General features: G+C 33.4%; 3 protein-coding genes across 6 annotated transcripts; 2 read left to right on the top strand and 1 right to left on the bottom strand.

Moving 5' to 3' along the window:
- The first annotated feature begins 3,521 nt into the window (after positions 1–3,521).
- Positions 3,522–9,045, top strand: LOC123268926 (sodium- and chloride-dependent GABA transporter 1). 4 transcript variants are annotated; one of them, XM_044734386.1, is made up of 9 exons: positions 3,522–3,742; positions 5,360–5,714; positions 5,793–6,093; positions 6,153–6,348; positions 6,628–6,895; positions 6,971–7,345; positions 7,421–7,723; positions 8,632–8,799; positions 8,879–9,045. In XM_044734386.1, the coding sequence occupies exons 2-9, from the start codon at positions 5,556–5,558 to the stop codon at positions 8,966–8,968; spliced, it is 1,860 nt and encodes a 619-aa protein (XP_044590321.1). In that variant the 5' UTR covers positions 3,522–3,742; positions 5,360–5,555; the 3' UTR covers positions 8,969–9,045. The 4 variants fall into 4 exon arrangements, with proteins under 4 accessions (XP_044590321.1, XP_044590323.1, XP_044590320.1 ...); XM_044734388.1 differs by having other exon boundaries at positions 3,522–3,879; positions 6,168–6,348; XM_044734385.1 differs by having other exon boundaries at positions 3,522–3,879.
- Positions 9,046–10,677: 1,632 nt separating this feature from the next.
- On the bottom strand, positions 10,678–16,808 carry LOC123268292 (contactin). Its single transcript, XM_044733243.1, has 5 exons — positions 16,672–16,808; positions 15,697–16,461; positions 13,506–14,506; positions 12,583–12,861; positions 10,678–12,497 (listed from the first exon to the last, which is right to left on the bottom strand). The coding sequence occupies exons 2-5, from the start codon at positions 16,452–16,454 to the stop codon at positions 10,867–10,869; spliced, it is 3,669 nt and encodes a 1,222-aa protein (XP_044589178.1). The 5' UTR covers positions 16,455–16,461; positions 16,672–16,808; the 3' UTR covers positions 10,678–10,866.
- A 239-nt stretch (positions 16,809–17,047) lies between these two features.
- LOC123268294 (alpha/beta hydrolase domain-containing protein 17B) lies at positions 17,048–19,656 on the top strand. Its single transcript, XM_044733245.1, has 3 exons — positions 17,048–18,472; positions 18,557–18,689; positions 19,520–19,656. Exons 1-3 carry the CDS (start codon positions 17,835–17,837, stop codon positions 19,601–19,603), a joined length of 855 nt encoding a protein of 284 aa, XP_044589180.1. The 5' UTR covers positions 17,048–17,834; the 3' UTR covers positions 19,604–19,656.
- Positions 19,657–19,663: the final 7 nt, after the last annotated feature.

Below are 19,663 nucleotides of genomic sequence, written 5' to 3'. Positions count from 1 at the left end.
CGCACTGTATGTAACATACAATACAAACACATAATACATAATAATGTATAAAATAAAACATTGTTTCAATACCAGGCAAACGAGCAACCCGCATAGCATACGCCATCCTATCGTTTATTTTATTTGCCCACTCCTATTTCAATAATTACCACTGGTCAATGCACATTATCACGGTGCACCCGTTCTCATTACAATTACCACTATTATTATTTATAATCATGTTAATTTAATTCCTAATCTTCTCTAATAAAATAATCGTTTGACTGGTCACAAATACTGTCAGCGTAAAAACAAATTAATGATGTTACAATTGAGTAATTGGTTAATTAATTTAACCGGCATAAAATCATAGCGTATGATACAATTAGAATTGAAATAGTTTATTATTATTTATGATTGAATGAGTAACTACTTTTACAAAAAAAAAAAAAAATTAAAATTAAAAGCTTATAACCCTGACAAATGATGAATTAAAAATAAAAATAAAAAGTAATAGAGGAAACAAAGGAAAAATTACAACACGCCTTGCTCCTTTGGAATCTTCTCTTCTCTCTTGTTTTTTATCTTTCCTCTTGTTCTCAGCTCTAGGCTCCAGCTCTCGGGAAATGTAAAACAAAAAAAGCTTAAAAAAACCGCTGAAAGCTTTCATTGTGAGCTCTGTGTTAGTAGAACAGTATTGCCACAGCCCCTGCAGCATCCACGACACTTGGAACCGCCAGAACGGATGCGGGGACTGATCGGTGTCACGTGAACCCTCCGGATATACCAGCTTCCTAGGCTTGCTCACCTACTTTATCACCCGGTCCCTGGGCTCTGGGCTTTGGGCTTTGGGCTTCTGCCTTTGGATTTCACGTTCAGATTAAACATACCGAAAAATAATTTATTCTTGGCTTCACCATCGAAATCGCCCACCTACCTTTTACTATCTACTATCTATAATCTTCCTTTGCCACATTAATAATCATAATCAGTCTCGGGTTTTTTATTTTAATACACATGAAAAAAATTTTACGTCAAAAAACTTAGTTTTAAAAATTTTTGTGTTAAATATTTAACACTTTTATGTGTAATTTAACACTTATTCTGTTAAATCAACACAAAAAAGTGTTAAATATTTAACATAAAAATTTTTAACACAAAATTTTTTGACGCAATCACCCAAAATTTTTTATTGTGTATTCTGGGAAAGTAAAAACAGAAAAATTGTTAAAATTTTGAATTAACTTTATCAAAAAAGCCCATAATATCTTTTTTAAATAATTTTCTTTTTAATCAACCAAAAAAAAATTTCAAACCAAAAAAATCATTTTATTTTAAATAAAACAAAAAAAATTAGTAATTATTTATAAATAATTTTTTTTTTTTTTTTATTCCAAATGTAGAAATTAAAAAAAAAAAATATGAATGCAATTTTTATAAAATTTTCTTTATAAATATTTTATAAAAAAAATTTCTAAATAAAAATCAAGTTTAAATTTGAAGTTAAAAAATTTTACACCCTTACAAAAATAATTTATTTATTTTTAAAAAATATTTCTTTCAATTTAATGACAATAATTCTATATAAAATTAAATTTGAATAGTTAAAAAATAATTTATTTAAATCCCAAAATGACTTTATAAAGATACGGTGGGAAAATTGAAATAATTCAAGGGTAAAAAACAACTTATCCAGTAGAGAACATAATCAAAGAACTATAAATAAAACAAAAAGTGGTAGCCAACGGTCAAGCGTGTAAGCAGTCTAGCCTAATAGGCCTAAACTGAATATGAACATTCGATTATTTTCCGGCGGATGTACACAGAAATTACATTAGATCCGAAAGCCAGTGTCGAGTGTCATAAAAAATAGTACGACGGATATAGATATAGAGGATAGAATACAGAGGATGTATCTAATCCTATAGGAAGCTAGAAGAAGCTTATAATAGTGTGATACACAGAGAGGTGGTGATCACGAGCAAACAGTGCAAACATTATACAACCTACAACCTACCACCTACAACCTACAACCTACAACCTACTGCTACTGAACGTTGTCAACGTTGATAATGATATACCGTTGATTATGATATACGGTTTGTCATCTTGGGGTCCCCACTCTTGCTCCCCGATTAAATAAACTAAACACCCATACCAGGATTTTATTCACCGTCACAACTACCAACAAACACATTTTTCCCCTCAAAATATATCAAACTGTATCTTTTTTCTTTGTCCCAAATAAAAGTAACTGAAAAATTTTATTCCCGATTTTCTTTCTTCTATTCCCTTTATTGTGCTTTACATTGCAACTGACAAATCCAGCTGCAGAGATAGAAGAAAGAAACAAAGAATAGAGAACTTTGCCGATACCAGATCAAAGGAGACGACAGTTAATTTTTTTTTTAATAAAAATATTAATAATTTATTTCGGATGTATGAATTTTTTTCAATTTATTCATTTTTTTACTGAAAAATAAAATTTACTAGCAACCTTACAGTCACACTATGTGACTGCCGTGGCTTGTGAACTATAAATAAATAAAATTTTGCTTTATTAAATAATGACTTTTATTAAATTACACTGTACTTTTTTAAATATTGACGTTTTTGAAAATAAAAGCTCATTTTGATGTTACACTCATCAAGAGCTTTCATTTGAGTACCCACATGCATTTTTCATATATATTTCATATATACATATATGTAATATATATAAATATATGAAAAATTGATGTGGGTACTTAAATGAAAGGTCTCGATGAGTGGAATGTCGGGATGAGCTTATATCATTAGAAATGTCAATAGTTCATAAAGTATTTCTTAAATTGCTCTGTACTTTCTTAAATATTGACATTTTTAAAGATATAAGCTCATCCCGATGTTACACTCATTAAGACCTTGCATTTGAGTACCCACATGGATTTTTCATATATTTTTCATACATACATATATATATATATATATATATATATATATATATATATATATATATATATATATATATATATATATATATATATAAATGTATAAAATAAATGAATAATTGATGTGGGTACTCAAATGAAAGGTCTTAATGATTGTAACATCGGGATGAGCTTATATCTTTAAAAATGTCAATAGTTCACGAGATACAAGGTCATTTTTTAATTATGTATCTAGAGAAAAAGTATTTTCGAATGCAGCTTAAATAATCATCATAAATTGACCATTGGTCACAATGGTCACTGGTTAAAAAATTTTGCTTATTCTCTTAATAATATAGATTATTAATAAATTTTTTTAAAAATCGGTCAGAGTTTCTATCAAATTCAGCGAAGTGAAAAATAATTATTTTGACTCGAAAAAATGATGAAAAATGAAGTAATTCCGATTTGATCTATAGGTAGAGTAAAATAAATAAAAAAAAGAAAAAAATCTTCGGGATCATAGACCAAAGAGGCTGTGGTTCTATAAAGGAGCGAGCAGAGGGTTCTCCCCACTCTTGAGCTGGTTCTCCCTTATTTAGCAGTCGGTGCTGACAGTGAGGTAACGGGTAACACTTTTATAATCGTGACAATCGAGACCGGTGTAGCTTCTGCACTAAAGCTCTTGGTCTCTTTTACTATTGAGTTTTTTTCATTCAGAGATTTATTATCAATCAGTTATCACATGATAGTCTCTGTCTGATCCCAGTTCGCCCGAGTGAGGTTGTCAGTCGTGCAGACGCCGCCACCGCGACCACGACTCGATCGCGAGTTCTTCCTCGTGTGTGAATGAGGTAATTCCTTCGTATCCAGTGCTTGTTTCGTTTCAATATCATTTTATTTTAATAAATATTTATTATATTTAAACTTTATCCGTGCTTACATTTATATTTAACCGTTTGTGCGTCAAGGATAATACACGAATAAAAGGGTAATTACGTTTTAAGTAATATTTTTTTTAGTTTTTAATTTTAAACTCCCCGAGGGTCCAAAAATTTTTTTTTTCCATCTCTGTGATTGATTGGGAAGAAATTAAAATTGCGCGGGAGTAAAATTGATCAAAGTAATAATAATAATAATGATAATTTAGCAGTTGATAATCTTGAGAATAAAAAAAAAAATAGTCATACGGCTGGAACAATTCAAGTGTAATATTAAAATTAGAATCAGAATTAGAATGAGAATGAGAATGAAAAGAAGGGGTAAAAAGTGTTGTTCTAGGTATGTATGTGCCCTAACACACATCTAAATTATATTAGGTGGTTTTATGCTTTACGATGACAGTAAATTTATTAGGAAGAAGCAGAACCCCCGCCGGACATACGTATTTAACGTCCTCCTGATAAAAAATTAGCTTACTAATATCTTCTGCACTATAGTTGTTAGTATATTATTATTATTGTTATTATTATTATTGTTATTAATGTTAGTAAAATTATTATTATGGGTATGATGATGAGCTGGTACTCCACTAGTTGTAGCTTGAGCTTACTGAATGAACGAGTGAGTGAGTGAGTGAGTGAGTAAGTGAGCGAGTGATTTTATGATGCGTAATATATCGGATGTATTGTCCCCTACGGTGATAAAAAGGAATTTTAATAGTTTGCACCAAGGATGTATAATTGAAACACAAAAGACAATTCGCGACCCAATTTACTCAAAACTTTATTAATGCTTATTTTAATTTTAGGGAGTTCTTATCGGTAATTAGGGCCCTTTATCTTATTTTAATTAACTCAATTAATAATAATACTTTTATATGACGCTCAAATCAACTGACTAATATTTATTAATTTAAATAATATTTTTATTTAATTGCACTTGTAGTCGAAATGTTTTTCATTAAAAAAAAGCTTCAAATTTCTTATAATTTATAAAAGACAAAAAAATTTTTTTAATATTAATAAATTACCAAATTATAATTTAAAAATGTTAATTTTATATTTTTGTTAATTTAGTGAAAAATTTTAATAGTTTTCATAGAATTTAATTGGATTTCTTTGTTAAATTTTTCCGTTTTAGTTTCTTTGTAATTTTCCCCCATCTAATAAATCTTTCTCCGATCATTTTTCTAAATGTCACTTTCAATTCAACTTCTCTAACAAAGGAATTTCGCTTTTTCATGAGTCACATCTGCTTTATAAATTTCAAAACAAAATTAACTTTTAAATGAAATGAAAAAGGAGGTAATTAAAAAATTTCAATCTTACCCCTTAAACAGCAACAATCAGTAGGAAAAAGTTAACGTATGTGATATCTAAGTGGGTCGGGTGTATGGAACATTTAGCATACAATTGGCACAATGCATGACCTATTTTGTCCATAGACATTGCTTTTTTCATACTTTAAAATTACAATTTCGATTTTAATTCTAAAACCAACTGCAATTATTACAATTTTAAATCTTTTAGGTCCAGTGTTATGTCTTGAGGATACTTAAATTACTAGGCGCAATCTTTAGACTATAGTGAAAATTTACAACTCTTAGTTGACACCCGTACTACCACGGTCCAGTAATAATAATAAAATAAAATAATTGCCGGAATTTCGGCTTGTAAAATTTCGGCAAATAAAAATTTCGGATTGATTAAAAGTAAAGAAGAAAAAATGGCCGAAACCTCGAGAGACCCGGAGCTCGCTGAAGCCGAAAACATCGACGAGGTTCGCGCAGCTTTGAATCTGATGTGTGCTTCCACTGCGCCCAAAAAAAAGCCCTTGCCTGAAAGAGACTCCTGGAGCAGCAAGCTTGATTTTATTCTCAGTGTTGTAAGTTATTTTTCAATTAATTAATTAATTAGTTGATTAATTATTGAGATAAAAAATTAATAAAAATTTGTTCTGAAGGTCGGACTGGCCATCGGGCTGGGAAACGTGTGGCGATTTCCTTACCTCTGTTACAAAAACGGTGGCGGCGCGTTCCTGATCCCCTATTTCTTAACCCTGTTCCTCGCCGGGATTCCCATGTTCTTCATGGAGCTGGCGCTGGGCCAAATGCTGACCATCGGTGGCCTCGGTGTCTTCAAAATCGCCCCCATTTTCAAGGGAATCGGGTACGCAGCCGCGGTCATGTCCTGCTGGATGAACATTTACTACATCGTTATCCTCGCCTGGGCCATTTTCTACTTCTTCGTCTCTATGAGGAGTGGTAAAGTATTAACTTTTGTTTAAAATCGTAATGATAAGTGTTATAAACTTTAATTGAAGTCGTTACGACCACAGTCTTGCCCTGGGCTACTTGTAACAATGTTTGGAACACCAAAAACTGCATCAATCCGTACAACCGCAGCTCGCTTCACTGTTGGGACCAAATTTCCAAAAGTGGTGTCGTTAAAATGTGCTCTGTTAACAGTGTTAATGTTTCTGTTTCTGAACTCAGTGATCCTGTTAAAGAATTTTGGGAGTTAGTATTGAATTTTTTTCATTCCTGATTAAAAAATATCTTAACTTTCTTTGACAAATAAATTAATTATAAAAAATTGCATTTATAATTTTTTAGAATTTTTACAAGTGAAATTTTTTTTTTTACAATTTACTCTTTAAAAAAAAATTATCAAATGTCTGTCATATTCTTTTTATTTATTCTTTTATTAAAAAATTTTTGTCAATAATTTTAAATCATTTTTTTTTAATCAGGAATTATTAAAATTTTTTTATAATAACAATAATTTTATTTTATCAGACGACGAGCATTGCAAATTTCGGAAGGAATAGAGCATGTAGGAGGAGTCCGTTGGGAGCTAGCCGGTACATTATTAATCGTCTGGATAATGTGCTACTTCTGTATCTGGAAAGGGGTAAAGTGGACAGGAAAAGTCGTCTACTTCACAGCCTTATTTCCGTACGTACTTCTCACAATTCTACTTATCCGAGGAATAACTCTACCCGGCGCGATGGAGGGCATACACTTCTACATCAGCCCGAACCTCTCGAAGCTCAAAGAATCTCAGGTACCATAATTAATTATTAATAATTAATATTTAAACATCTGAAGGAAATTAAAAATTAATTAAAAAAAATTAAAGGTGTGGATTGACGCAGTAACGCAAATTTTCTTCTCATACGGCCTGGGTCTGGGAACGCTGGTCGCTTTGGGAAGCTACAACAAGTTCACGAACAACGTCTACAAGGACGCGCTGATCGTCTGTACGGTGAATTCCTCGACGAGTATGTTCGCCGGGTTTGTCATTTTCTCGGTAGTAGGATTCATGGCGCACGAGCAGCAGAAGCCGGTCGCTGAAGTGGCAGCTTCTGGTCCGGGGCTGGCCTTCCTGGCTTATCCTTCGGCGGTTCTTCAGCTGCCCGGAGCTCCGCTTTGGTCTTGTCTTTTCTTCTTCATGCTACTGCTGATCGGTTTGGACTCTCAGTTTTGTACTATGGAAGGATTCATCACTGCTATGGTATTTTATTATTTTACTGATGATAATTGATGATGATGATAGTTTTAATGATGATGATGATGATGATGATTGCAGGTTGACGAATGGCCAAAACTACTTCGGAGGCGCAAAGAACTGTTCATAGCCGTGGTCTGTCTGATCTCTTACATAGTCGGGCTGTCTTGCATATCCCAGGGTGGAATGTACGTCTTCCAAATCCTTGATTCCTACGCAGTGTCTGGTTTCTGTCTGCTCTTCCTCATTTTCTTCGAGTGCATCGCTATTAGCTGGGCTTTTGGAGTCAATAGATTCTACGATGGTATCAGAGATATGATTGGGTACTATCCTATTGGATGGTGGAAATTCTGCTGGACTATCACCACTCCTCTTATTTGTGTTGTTAGTGTTTATTTTATTTTTTATTCAATTAATTTACTTATTCATTTTATTTATTGTCGATAGTTCACAAGATACAAGGTCATTTCTTAATTATTGACATTTTTATAGATATAAGCTCATCCCGATGTTACACTCGTCAAAAGCTTTCATTTGAGTACCCACATACATTTTTGATATATTTTTCATATATACATATATATATAAATATATGAAATATATGAAAAATTGATGTGGGTACTCAAATGAAAGGTCTCGATGAGTGTAACATCGGGATGAGCTTATATCATTAAAAATGTCAATAGTTCACAAGATACAAGGTCATTTCTTAATTATTGACATTTTTAAAGATATAAGCTCGTCCCGATGTTACACTCGTCAAGAGCTTTCATTTGAGTACCCACATCCATTTTTGATATATTTTTCATATATACATATATATAATATACATAAATATATGAAATATATGAAAAATTGATGTGGGTACTCAAATGAAAAGTCTCGATGAGTGTAACATCGGGATGAGCTTATATTATTAAAAATGTCAATAGTTCATAAGATACAAGGTCATTTCTTAATTATTGACATTTTTAAAGATATAAGCTCGTCCCGATGTTACACTCGTCAAGAGCTTTCATTTGAGTATCCACATCCATTTTTGATATATTTTTCATATATACATATATATAATATACATAAATATATGAAATATATGAAAAATTGATGTGGGTACTCAAATGAAAAGTCTCGATGAGTGTAATGTCAGGATGAGCTTATATCTTTAAAAATGTCAATGGTTCACAAGATACAAGGTCATTTCTTAATTATGTATCTAGAGATAAAGCTAATTTTTATTATTTTTTTTAATTAAAAATTTTATAATTATTTATTAAAATTAATTATTTTACCAGGGTGTATTCTTCTTTAATTTGATCCAATGGACGCCAATAAAATACCTAAATTATGAATATCCATGGTGGTCACACGCATTCGGCTGGTTTACGGCTTTATCATCAATGTTATGTATTCCCGGATACATGATTTATATCTGGATGAGAACGCCTGGAGACACTAGTACGGTGAGTATTTCTTCTTTAATAAATTAATTATTTATTACTATTATAAAATAATAAATAAAATAAATATTTTTGCTTGCAGAAAATGAAATTACTCGTAAGAATAGAAGAAGACGTACCGAGTTTACGAGTAAAAATGGGTCTTCCAGCAGTAGAATTATCACCATTGTAGACTTTAATATAAATAAGACAACTCTGTGTCAAAAGTATATTTTAAAATCATTATTATTATTAAAATAAAAAATCGATTAAACCGATTTAAGTATAGTAATTAAATATTAAAAGTTACAAGCCATTTATTCGCCAGTCGATATCAGAACTAAAATTAATAAACAATAAAATTGATATTTTTGATCAGAATTTATAAAAAAAAAAAGCCGGCGAATAATTGGCTATTTTTTTGCAAATACTTACTAGTTTAGCAGACTAGTACCGTAGTTTCAAAAGTGTTCAAATGATTGTCGACAGATCAGCTAGTGGATGATTATTTATATATATATAAATTTAAATATAATAATAATAATTATTATTATTAAAATAAAGAATGATAAATTATTGAGAAGAAATTATAAAATTCAAAGTTTATTATGCTTGATTATATTTATATTTATAAATATATATAAATAATTTGTGTATATGTTAATTTATAATACTTTACACTCTAGAATATTTTATTTATTTTTAGCATTTTAATATATTGTTATACTATTCATTTCATACATTGATATTTTTTTTATTATGATTTTAGTATTTTAATCAAAATGTAATCAAATTTTATTAATTTAAAATACCTAAAATTGACATTCATCCTGTGTATCAGAGCATTTATTATTAAATAAATATTTATTGAAGTATTTTATTTATTTATTTATCAATATAAAAACAAAATTGTAAGTATAAAAATTAATTTTTTATTTATTAGAACTTGTACATTGTAAAATAACTTATAATAAAATATGAAAATTAATTTCGCAGATATTTGATAATTTTAAAAATTTTTATAACAAATAAATTATGGCAAAAAAAATTGACATGTAGAAATTTAAAAAAATTAAAAATGCAATTTTTTAAAAATAATTTTTTGGAATAAATTTATTTGTTAAAGAAAATTAAAAAATTGTCAAGTGACAGCTAAATTTAATGTCATAATAAAATTTCTTAAAAATCAAGAGCAGTTAATTTGATAAATAAAACAGTAAATTTTATAAATAGTAAAGTGTATTTGATGCAAGTACTCCAGTGTAATTTAAAGTACTTATTCAATTTAAAATAAATCTGCATTATATATTCACAATTCCAATTACGGAATTCAATTTATAAAATTTTATTAAATACATAATGTATTTATGTGATTATTGTTTATTTATTATCAATATCAATCATTAACATTAATAGCTGCGTAGTACCTTAAAATTACTATTTAATATATACAAAAAAATGGACGGAACTATGCTGCATTCTTACGAGCTATCACATCACCATCAACAAAATAATTTGTTTTGTGATTTACTATGATATATATTTGCATTCTGCTTTAGTATAAAAAATATCATTTTTAAAGATCTTTTTTCACTTTAAGTTTGTTTTTTTTTGCAGCATGCCAATAAAATAAATTTTTTTTCAACAAAAGTTGATTTTGAGATTCTATTTAATATTCCTTAGTCAATTGTAAATATCTAAAAATACTTATCGTAAGAACACTTAGTTATTTGCTCGTTATTAGTGTATAAAAAATGAGGTAATTATTTACAAGTAGGGTCAACCCTTTCTGGGTCATAAAAAATTTTTTTTTCTAATGAATTTTTTTCTTATCAAATTAATCAATTTTTTTTTAATTGTCCGTTTTTTTATGTATTTAAAAAAAAAATACATATCAAAAAAAGATAAAATAGAAGTTTAAAAATAAATAGAAGAAAAAAAAATTGTAAATGTTAATTGTTCACCTATTTATGGCCCAAAATAGAGTAGACCCTACTTGTAAATAATTACCAAAAATAATTGTATCAAAATTATAAATCATTAAAAAAAAAAAAAAAAAAAAAATGTAAACAAAAAATCAGATCTAAAAACTTAAATAAGCGCCAGTTGCCTCAAAACAAAAACTAAAAAGATAATTCCAATACTGACATCAAAAACTTTACCTGCTGAGTTTCTAAACTGCGCTGGATCTCCCATCTGGAAAGTAAGCGGTGGACTGGACATTCTCCCATCTCCGCCTTTACTGAATCCCAAAATTCTCAAATTATAAGTCTTACCAGGACTGAGATTCCTGACATAGGCCTCAAGCTTGGACCCAGCTGTGATAATAGTGTCATTAGCAGTGCTCATATCTTGATCGACCTCCCAGACGCGTATTTTGAACCCATCCAGTGGTTCTTCTCCCCAATCCGGCTGGACAAACCGCCAAGTGACTCTAATGGTCGACGGATTGACCTCGTAGGGGAACACCGAAGTCGGAGGATTCTGCGGAGCTTTTCTAAAGGTCCTCTGCAAGAACCTTTCACTCTCCGGACCCGGTCCAGCTGAATTATAAGCCATCACCTTGACATAGTACTCAGTATCCGCCTGAAGCCCGACAATGAGCGACCAGTTCCGCTGTCCACGGGACAGTAAGAAGGAGCTTTCATCCTCTGTCTTGTTAGCTTGCCAGTATTTAATACGGTGGCCAATCAGGCGGCCCTTGAGCGACTCCCTGACCGGCGGGATCGCTTGCCAGGTGACGTTCAAGCTGGTGCTGTTGTAGCTAGTCGCGTAAACGTCTTGCGGCTGGATAATCGGCAGGTCTTCGGCGCTGTAGACCACCGCGATGTCCGACGTGGGTCCTTCGCCTACTTCGTTGAACACCTGGACCTTGACTTCGTACTCTAGGAAATAATTTTCGGGGGAGATAGACACGACGTAGCTCCCGATGTTGCCGTAGTTCTTCAGCAAGAGCGACTGGAACTCGTACTCCTTTCCTTTAAGACGCCAGAATATTTTGTAGTAAACATTGCGACCATTGTGATAAGCCTGGGGCAACGGGTCCCAGGTGATGGTCAGCTCTCCGACTTTTCCGCCTCCACCTCCGACGTTCTTCGGCGGGTGTTGAGGTTTTGCGGAAGGAGTAGAGTACTTAGGCGACGGCAAAGAGTACGGACCGTAGCCCAGATCGTTGGCAGCCTTGACACGAAATTCGTAAGTCGTAAAAGGAATGAGGACGTTCTCTATCTCGGCTTGCTGTCGCCCAGTGTAGCGGTCGACTTCTATAGCTGTTACGTTGTCCGCGATGGTGAACCAGTCGCCGTAAGAAGTCCTCGCGCTCATTGAGTACATAATTATGTCCCGGCCGTTCTTGGCGCCGTTGGTCCACACAAGAGATGCTGAAGTCTTCATTATATTAACGACGACTCCACCAGGTGGCCCGGGAGGACCGTAGACTATCATTGTCGACTTGCTGGAGATGGTACCCACTGCGCTCTTCAGCACACACTCGTACTCTCCCGCGTCGGAGAGGGTGATGTTTATCAAGTGGAAAGTTCCGTCGTAGATCTGGTACCGCGGGTTGGTCATCAAGTCCTTCTCGCGGATTTCTAGGCCATTGTGCTTCCACACGTAGGCGATGTCTAACATTGGGTCTATGTCTGCTTGGCAACGCAGGGTCCAGTTGTACATCACTGATACTGATATTGTTGGACCCAGTTGCTCGATGAATTGAGGACCACCTGGAATAATCATGTTTTATTTGGATTGTATTATAAATAAATTATTTTATTTAAAATGACTGGAATGTAAGAATATATTACTTACGCAGTACAATAAGTCGTCCACGACTTTCGTCAGTTCCGTAATGATTAGACGCGACACAAACGTAAAATCCTTCATCGTCTTTCGATACTCGAGTGATTATCAAGTTACCATTTTCTAAAATAGTTCTTTTTCCACCGGAGCCGATTATGTTTCCGTCTTTTTTCCAGACGAATTTTGGCCGAGGCGCTGCTTCGGGGTTACAAACTATTGTGACGTTACCACGCTCCGCTGCGTAAATTTCTGGCTCCATTGGGTGTTTTTTAAACGACGGTTTCATGGCTAAAAAATATTTAATATTGCATAATTTAAATTGTGAACTATAAATAAATAAAATTTTGCTTCATTAAATAATGAGTTTTGTTAAATTGCACTGTATTTTCTTAACTATTGACATTTTTAAAGATATAAACTCATCCCGATGTTACACTCATCGAGACCTTTCATTTGAGTACCCACATGCATTTTTGATGTATTTTTCATATATACATATATATAATATATATATAAATATGTGAAAAATTGATGTGGGTACTCAAATGAAAGCTCTTGATGAGTGTAACATCGAGATGAGCTTATATCTTTAAAAATGTCAATAGTTCACAAGATACAAGGGCATTTCTTAATTATTGACATTTTTAAAGATATAAGCTCATTTCAATGTTATACTCATCAAGAACTTTCATTTGAATACCCACATGCGTTTTTGATATATTTTTCATACATACATATACATAATATATATACATATACATAATATATATATAAATATATGAAAAATTGATGTGGGTACTCAAATGAAAGGTCTCGATGAGTGTAACATCGGGATGAGCTTATATCTTCAAAAATGTCAATAGTTCACGAGATACAAGGTCATTTCTTAATTATGCATTTAAAAATATATTAATTAATAAAAAAATACATACAAAGTACTCGAAGTTGGGCTGAAGAATATACAGTTTTAAGTACATTGGTCGCAGAGCACTGATACATTCCGGGATCACGTTCAGGGTCCAGTCGTTGGATCTTAAGTACATTGTCGTAAATAGTAAAGCGATCTCTGTCCTCTAAAGGAAGATCGAAGATATTAAGCAGCTCTCCGTTTTTGAACCAGCTGTAAGTGACGTCAGGAACCCCGAAGGCTTCGCAAGTCCAGGTTAAATCTTGGTCTTTGTCAGCGTGTTTGTCTTCCAGAGGAATAGTGAAGTTTGGCTTCGCTTGGAGAGACAGCTCGACTCGGCCGACGATGTCACCTCGACCATTCGAAGCGCGACACTCGTAGGGACCCTGGTCCTCGATTTTGATGTTGTTGATAGTCAGCAGGCGGTTCCAGCTCGAAAAAGTCGCGCCTCGAGGCATCGGAGCGCCAATACGAGTCCAATTGTACGAAGGAACCGGGTACCCAAAGGCCACACATTCGAAGGTGACGCTGTCGCCCACGACTGGGGTGTCTGGGAAAGTCTTGGGGAAGTTATTGGCGAACTTTATCTGCTGGAACGACGACTGGTGGTCGACTCTCAGCGGGAAAAACGGTCCTTGACGTCCAGTTCTTGAGGCAGTGCTCTGGACACTACAGGAGTAGATCCCCGCGTCAATCGGTTCCAACGCTGAGAAGTACAGAGCTCCGTCTTTCGAGACGAACACTCGTTTATCTTGTTCCACAAAGTTTGGGTAGTAGTCACGCGCCCAGTAGTAATTTACGTCGGGATAGTGGACTGGAGGGTCACAGTACACAGTCTTGCCCCAATTTTGGTCTCCGCGCTCTTCAGATCTCTTCAAATTGAACTCTAATATCTGACTGAATTCTATTTTTACGGTCTCGGATATTATAGTTCCGAATTTGTTGGAGGCTTTGCAGTGGTAAGACCCACTGTCTATTATTTGGACGGGCTTGTGTATCACCAAATTACCTCCGGTTACTGTATACCTGTAATTTTTTAAATTAATTAGTACCAGTAATCTTGCAGTCACTATATGACTGCCGTAACTTGTAAACTATAAATAAAGAACATTTTGCTTTATTAAATAATGACTTTTGTTAGAATTGCACTGTACTTTCTTAACTATTGACATTTTTAAAGATATAAGCTCATCTCGATGTTACACTCATCAAGAACTTTCATTTGAGTACCCACATGCATTTTCATATATTTTTCATATCTACATATATATAATATATGTAAATATATGAAATATATGAAAAATTGATGTGGGTACTCAAATGAAAGCTCTTGATGAGTGTAACACCGGGATGAGCTTATATCTTTAAAAATGTCAATAGTTCACATGATACAAGGTCATTTCTTAATTATTGACATTTTTAAAGATATAAGCTCATCTCGATGATACACTCATCAAGAGCTTTCATTTGAGTACCCACATCAATTTTTCATATATTTATATATATATGTATATATGAAAAATATATTAAAAATGCATGTAGGTACTCAAATGAAAGGTCTCGATAAATGTAACATCGGGATGAGCTTATATCTTTAAAAATGTCAATAGTTCACATGATACAAGGTCATTTCTTAATTTTTGACATTTTTAAAGATATAAGCTCATTTCGATGTTACACTCATCAAGAGCTATCATTTGAGTACCCACATGCATTTTCATATATATTTTCATATCTACATATATATATAATATATGTAAATATATGAAATATGTGAAAAATTGATGTGGGTACTCAAATGAAAGCTCTTGATGAGTGTAACACCGTGATGAGCTTATATCTTTAAAAATGTCAATAGTTCACATGATACAAGGTCATTTCTTAATTATTGACATTTTTAAAGATATAAGCTCATCTCGATGTTACATTTATTAAGAGCTTTGATTTGAGTACCCACATGCATTTTCATATATTTTTCATATCTACATATATATAATATACATGTATATATGAAAAATATATCAAAAATGGATGTGGGTACTCAAATGAAAGGTCTCGATAAATGTAACATCGGGATGAGCTTATATCTTTAAAAATGTCAATAGTTCACAAGATACAAGGTCATTTTTAAATTATGTATCTAGAATTGTAGAAAAAATTTACAAAAATTTTCAGATGTCCGCAAATTTATTTTTCAAATTAATAAGCATAGTTACCTATTATCACGCAGCGGATCAATCACTTCCGCATGAGCCCTTCCATTAATATAATTCTCTCTAAACCACTCATAGGTCGGAGTCGGATATCCCTCAGCGTGACACTTGAGAGTCACCTCGTTAATCAGCTTGTATTGTTCTGCCGAGTCGTAGACCTGAGACTGAGGCTGACTAGTGAAATAAGGACCGCGTGGAATGCGTAGCGGGTTGTCGATCTCTATTCCGTAGGTGTAATCTCTTTCATCCTCGATTTGGTTCGCCAAATTCGAAATATGAGCCTCGCAAATGTAAAGATGCTCTTCATTCGCGGTAACTTTCTTAAGTCCCCATTTCTGGAGACCCGAACTGTAACTATAAGCGAGGTACTCACGGAGTACCCCATCATTCGGCTCCGGGAATATGGCAGTCTCCACTGCTGACAGAGAGGAGCCGTCAGCTTCGTTGGACCAGTACCCGCCGAGGAGTTTCCCGCCCGTGTACCAGGTCCTGTGCTGAGGGTCTCGCCACTGGAGCTCCTTCAGGAAGTACGTGTGCTCTTCTATGGTGTTTATTGACACCAGGTCACTTTGATAAGTCTCACATATTTTTCGCGCTTCTTCGCGTTTTTTTATCGGGCTGCTCACGAATCTATAGCAAGACTCTTGGTGTCTTATCCAGTATTTGGGACACTTGAAGAGCGTCTGGTCGAGGTAAATGTTTTGACCCACAATCAATGTTGTTGACATCAACAGACATGCCAGTAGCACTTGATACTCCATTTTTGTGCTAAAAAATTTTAATATTACAATTTAAAAAAATTTAATAAGAAATTAAGTGATGAGTTGTTTTGAAATTGAGTGATTAGTCATCAAACTCATCGTTGTTATTATGGGAGGGGCAGGGAGTGGCTAAAGTTAGATTGTTAATTACTAATAATTGATACAAGTCATTATTTAAATTAAAAAATAAATTTTTAAAATAATAATTGCTACTTACTTTCAGGTATTTTAATTCATTTTGCTAAACAAACACCCAAAACAATAACTTCTCGCTTAAAGTTCGAAAAATGCACTTGTGGTATGCTCCAAACTCTAAATTAATGACACACTGTGCTTACCAGTTAATAGTTATTATCCACGGATTTCAGCGCTAACTCCACCTGGCGGGCTGTCAGTTTACTAATCCAACCTATTTTGCCGATAAATGGATTGTTGTGTAATAATAAAATAATTTTAAAACGTGTCAGTGTCAGTGTCAATAGTTTTCAGTTCAAGTTTTTAAAATATGTCCTAATTTTTAATAAATTAAATTAATAAAAAATAATTATCTCACTTGTTTGAAAAAGAAAATTAATTAAATAAATAATTCAAAATTCGGGCAAAGTCGGAAATCTCCGGCGAAAAACAAAAAATCTTTCACTCTACCAACCTGTCAAACAAAATGTCTCCATCAGTATTTATATTTATTAAATAACAAATAAATAAAAGATAATTGGAGCAGTGCCTATAAATAATCGAAAGCCAATAAATGAATAATTGAATTAAATTCTATGCATTGACAGAAATATTTAATGAGTACAAAGTCCAAAAAGAGCATCCCACATCACCATCAGTAAATACAGTAAATCCAGTGGGTATTTATTTATTTTTAACTATGGTGGATGGTAAAAGCAGGTAAAAGTAAAAGACTGGAGATGTCATGGCTGACTCACTCTCACCATTACCACCATCATTTACAATAATTTAGTACATAACTAAATATTCAAGGAACATTTTCGTTACGAGTTACAATACACGGTAATAAACTATGCTGATGCTGGTACAGCTGAGTCAATAGGCGTGACATATATACTTTATTGTGTTGTTTAAGTAAGTGATTATTGGTGATAATTTACCAAGTATTATTATTATTTTTCTTATTATTATTGTAATTATTATTGTCATCGTCATCAGTGCAGCAGAACCACTTGACTTTTAAAAAAAATAATAAACAATAACAGGTGCGTAGATGTGTGGGTGGGTGCTTACGCTGATGAACGAGGGTAAGTGATATATTTCAAGTGCTTCCGCGAGTGGTCAGTTGTCCTGGAAGTGATTGCTGAAGCGCAATAATTCTTATTATTTACTCAAAAGTTACAAAAAAATTCAACAATATTAATTATGAATTCACTGGGCGAGTTTTGCTCTCTTTTCTGCTGTCCGCCTTGTCCGTCCAGGATAGTCGCCAAACTGGCGTTCGCACCTCCAGAACCCACCTACAGCTTTTTAGAAGACGAAGGCTCCAAGTTCACGATATCTTTATCAAAGAGAGCCGAGTGGCACTACACCGAGCGCGAAAAGGAGTCCATTGAAGGATTCTACGCGAGGACATCTAGAGGAAACCGAATTGCGTGTCTGTTCGTGAGGTGTTCAGCGACTGCCAGGTTCACGATTCTTTTCTCCCATGGCAATGCTGTGGACCTGGGCCAGATGTCAAGCTTCTATTTGGGACTTGGGTCCAGGATCAACTGCAACATATTCAGCTACGACTACTCCGGCTACGGGGTCTCCGGGGGAAAACCCTCGGAGAAGAACCTCTATGCGGACATCGACGCTGCTTGGCACGCTCTCAGGACCAGGTATGGCATCAGCCCGGAAAATATTATTCTGTATGGTCAGAGCATCGGAACAGTACCGACTGTTGACTTGGCTGCGAGATATGAGGTAGGAGCTGTTATTCTTCACTCACCGCTGATGTCCGGGATGAGGGTTGCCTTTCCTAACACCAAGAGGACTTGGTTCTTTGACGCTTTTCTTAGGTAAGTTTTTTTTTTTTTTTTTTTTTTTTATATTCATTGCCTGGTTTGATAATTGCATTTATTTTATTTTTCTTTGTTCTGCAGCATAGACAAAGTACCCAAAGTAATGTCACCTGTCTTGGTGATTCACGGCACGGAAGATGATGTCATTAATATCAGCCATGGTTTAGCGATATATGAAAGATGTCCTAAAGCTGTTGAGCCACTATGGGTTGAGGTAAATTATTTTATTTTATTTTATTTTTTAAAATTAATTATACAGAAAGAAATTTAAATAATTTTTTTTTGATAATTAAATTAAAATTTTGCTTTATTAAATAATGACTATTGTTAAATTGCACTGTACTTTCTTAAATATTGACGTTTTTAAGGATATAAGCTCATCCTGATGTTATACTCACCAAGAGCTTTCATTTGAGTACCCACATGCATTTTTCATATATTTTTCATATATACATATATATATAATATATGTAAATATATATATATATATATATATATATACATATATATATAATATATGTAAATATATGAAATATATGAAAAATTGATGTGGGTACTCAAATGAAAGGTCTCGGTGAGTGTAACATCGGGATGAGCTTATATCTTTAAAAATGTCAATAGTTCACAAAATACAAGGTCATTTCATAATTATTGACATTTTTAAAGATATAAGCTCGTCCCGATGTTACACTCGCCAAGAGCTTTCATTTGAGTACCCACATGCATTTTTCATATATTTTTCATATATACATATATATAAATATATAAAATATATGAAAAATTGATGTGGGTACTCAAATGAAAGGTCTCGATGAGTGTAACATCAGGATGAGCTTATATCTTTAAAAATGTCAATAGTTCTCAAGAAAAAAGGTCATTTCTTAAATATGTATTTAGAGATAGAGAATTTTCGAGTGCATCCTAAATACTTATCATAATAAATTGACCATCGATGAGAATGAAATCAAACCGATTTTATCATATTAATATCCTGTAAACAAAATTTTTCTTATTCTCTTAATAATATAAATAATAATTTTTTAGGGAGCTGGTCACAATGATGTCGAGCTGTACAACCAATATCTAGAAAGATTGAAACACTTTGTCAGTGTCGAGTTGGTAAACTGACGTCGATTGAGCTGCTCCCAGAGCCAACAGCAGGGCGTCGTAGCTGTAGGACAGCCCGTA

Source organism: Cotesia glomerata, linkage group LG7, assembly GCF_020080835.1.
Source record: "Cotesia glomerata isolate CgM1 linkage group LG7, MPM_Cglom_v2.3, whole genome shotgun sequence".
Taxonomy (NCBI): Eukaryota; Metazoa; Arthropoda; class Insecta; order Hymenoptera; family Braconidae; genus Cotesia; species Cotesia glomerata.
This window is presented reverse-complemented; position numbering and strand designations above follow the sequence as displayed.

Bases quoted from the DNA above. Each gene is read 5' to 3' on its own strand.
- LOC123268926 (XM_044734386.1), top strand. From the start codon at position 5,556: ATGGCCGAAACCTCGAGAGACCCGGAGCTCGCTGAAGCCGAAAACATC. The intron at 6,094-6,152 runs GTAAAGTATTAA...CTTTAATTGAAG, and splicing joins CTTCGTCTCTATGAGGAGTG to TCGTTACGACCACAGTCTTG. The intron at 7,346-7,420 runs GTATTTTATTAT...TGATGATTGCAG, and splicing joins AAGGATTCATCACTGCTATG to GTTGACGAATGGCCAAAACT.
- LOC123268292 (XM_044733243.1), bottom strand. From the start codon at position 16,454: ATGGAGTATCAAGTGCTACTGGCATGTCTGTTGATGTCAACAACATTG. The intron at 14,507-15,696 runs GTAACTATGCTT...AAAAAATTACAG, and splicing joins GATCCGCTGCGTGATAATAG to GTATACAGTAACCGGAGGTA. The intron at 12,862-13,505 runs GTATGTATTTTT...AATATTTTTTAG, and splicing joins AGCCCAACTTCGAGTACTTT to CCATGAAACCGTCGTTTAAA.
- LOC123268294 (XM_044733245.1), top strand. From the start codon at position 17,835: ATGAATTCACTGGGCGAGTTTTGCTCTCTTTTCTGCTGTCCGCCTTGT. The intron at 18,473-18,556 runs GTAAGTTTTTTT...TTTGTTCTGCAG, and splicing joins TTCTTTGACGCTTTTCTTAG to CATAGACAAAGTACCCAAAG. The intron at 18,690-19,519 runs GTAAATTATTTT...ATAATTTTTTAG, and splicing joins TTGAGCCACTATGGGTTGAG to GGAGCTGGTCACAATGATGT.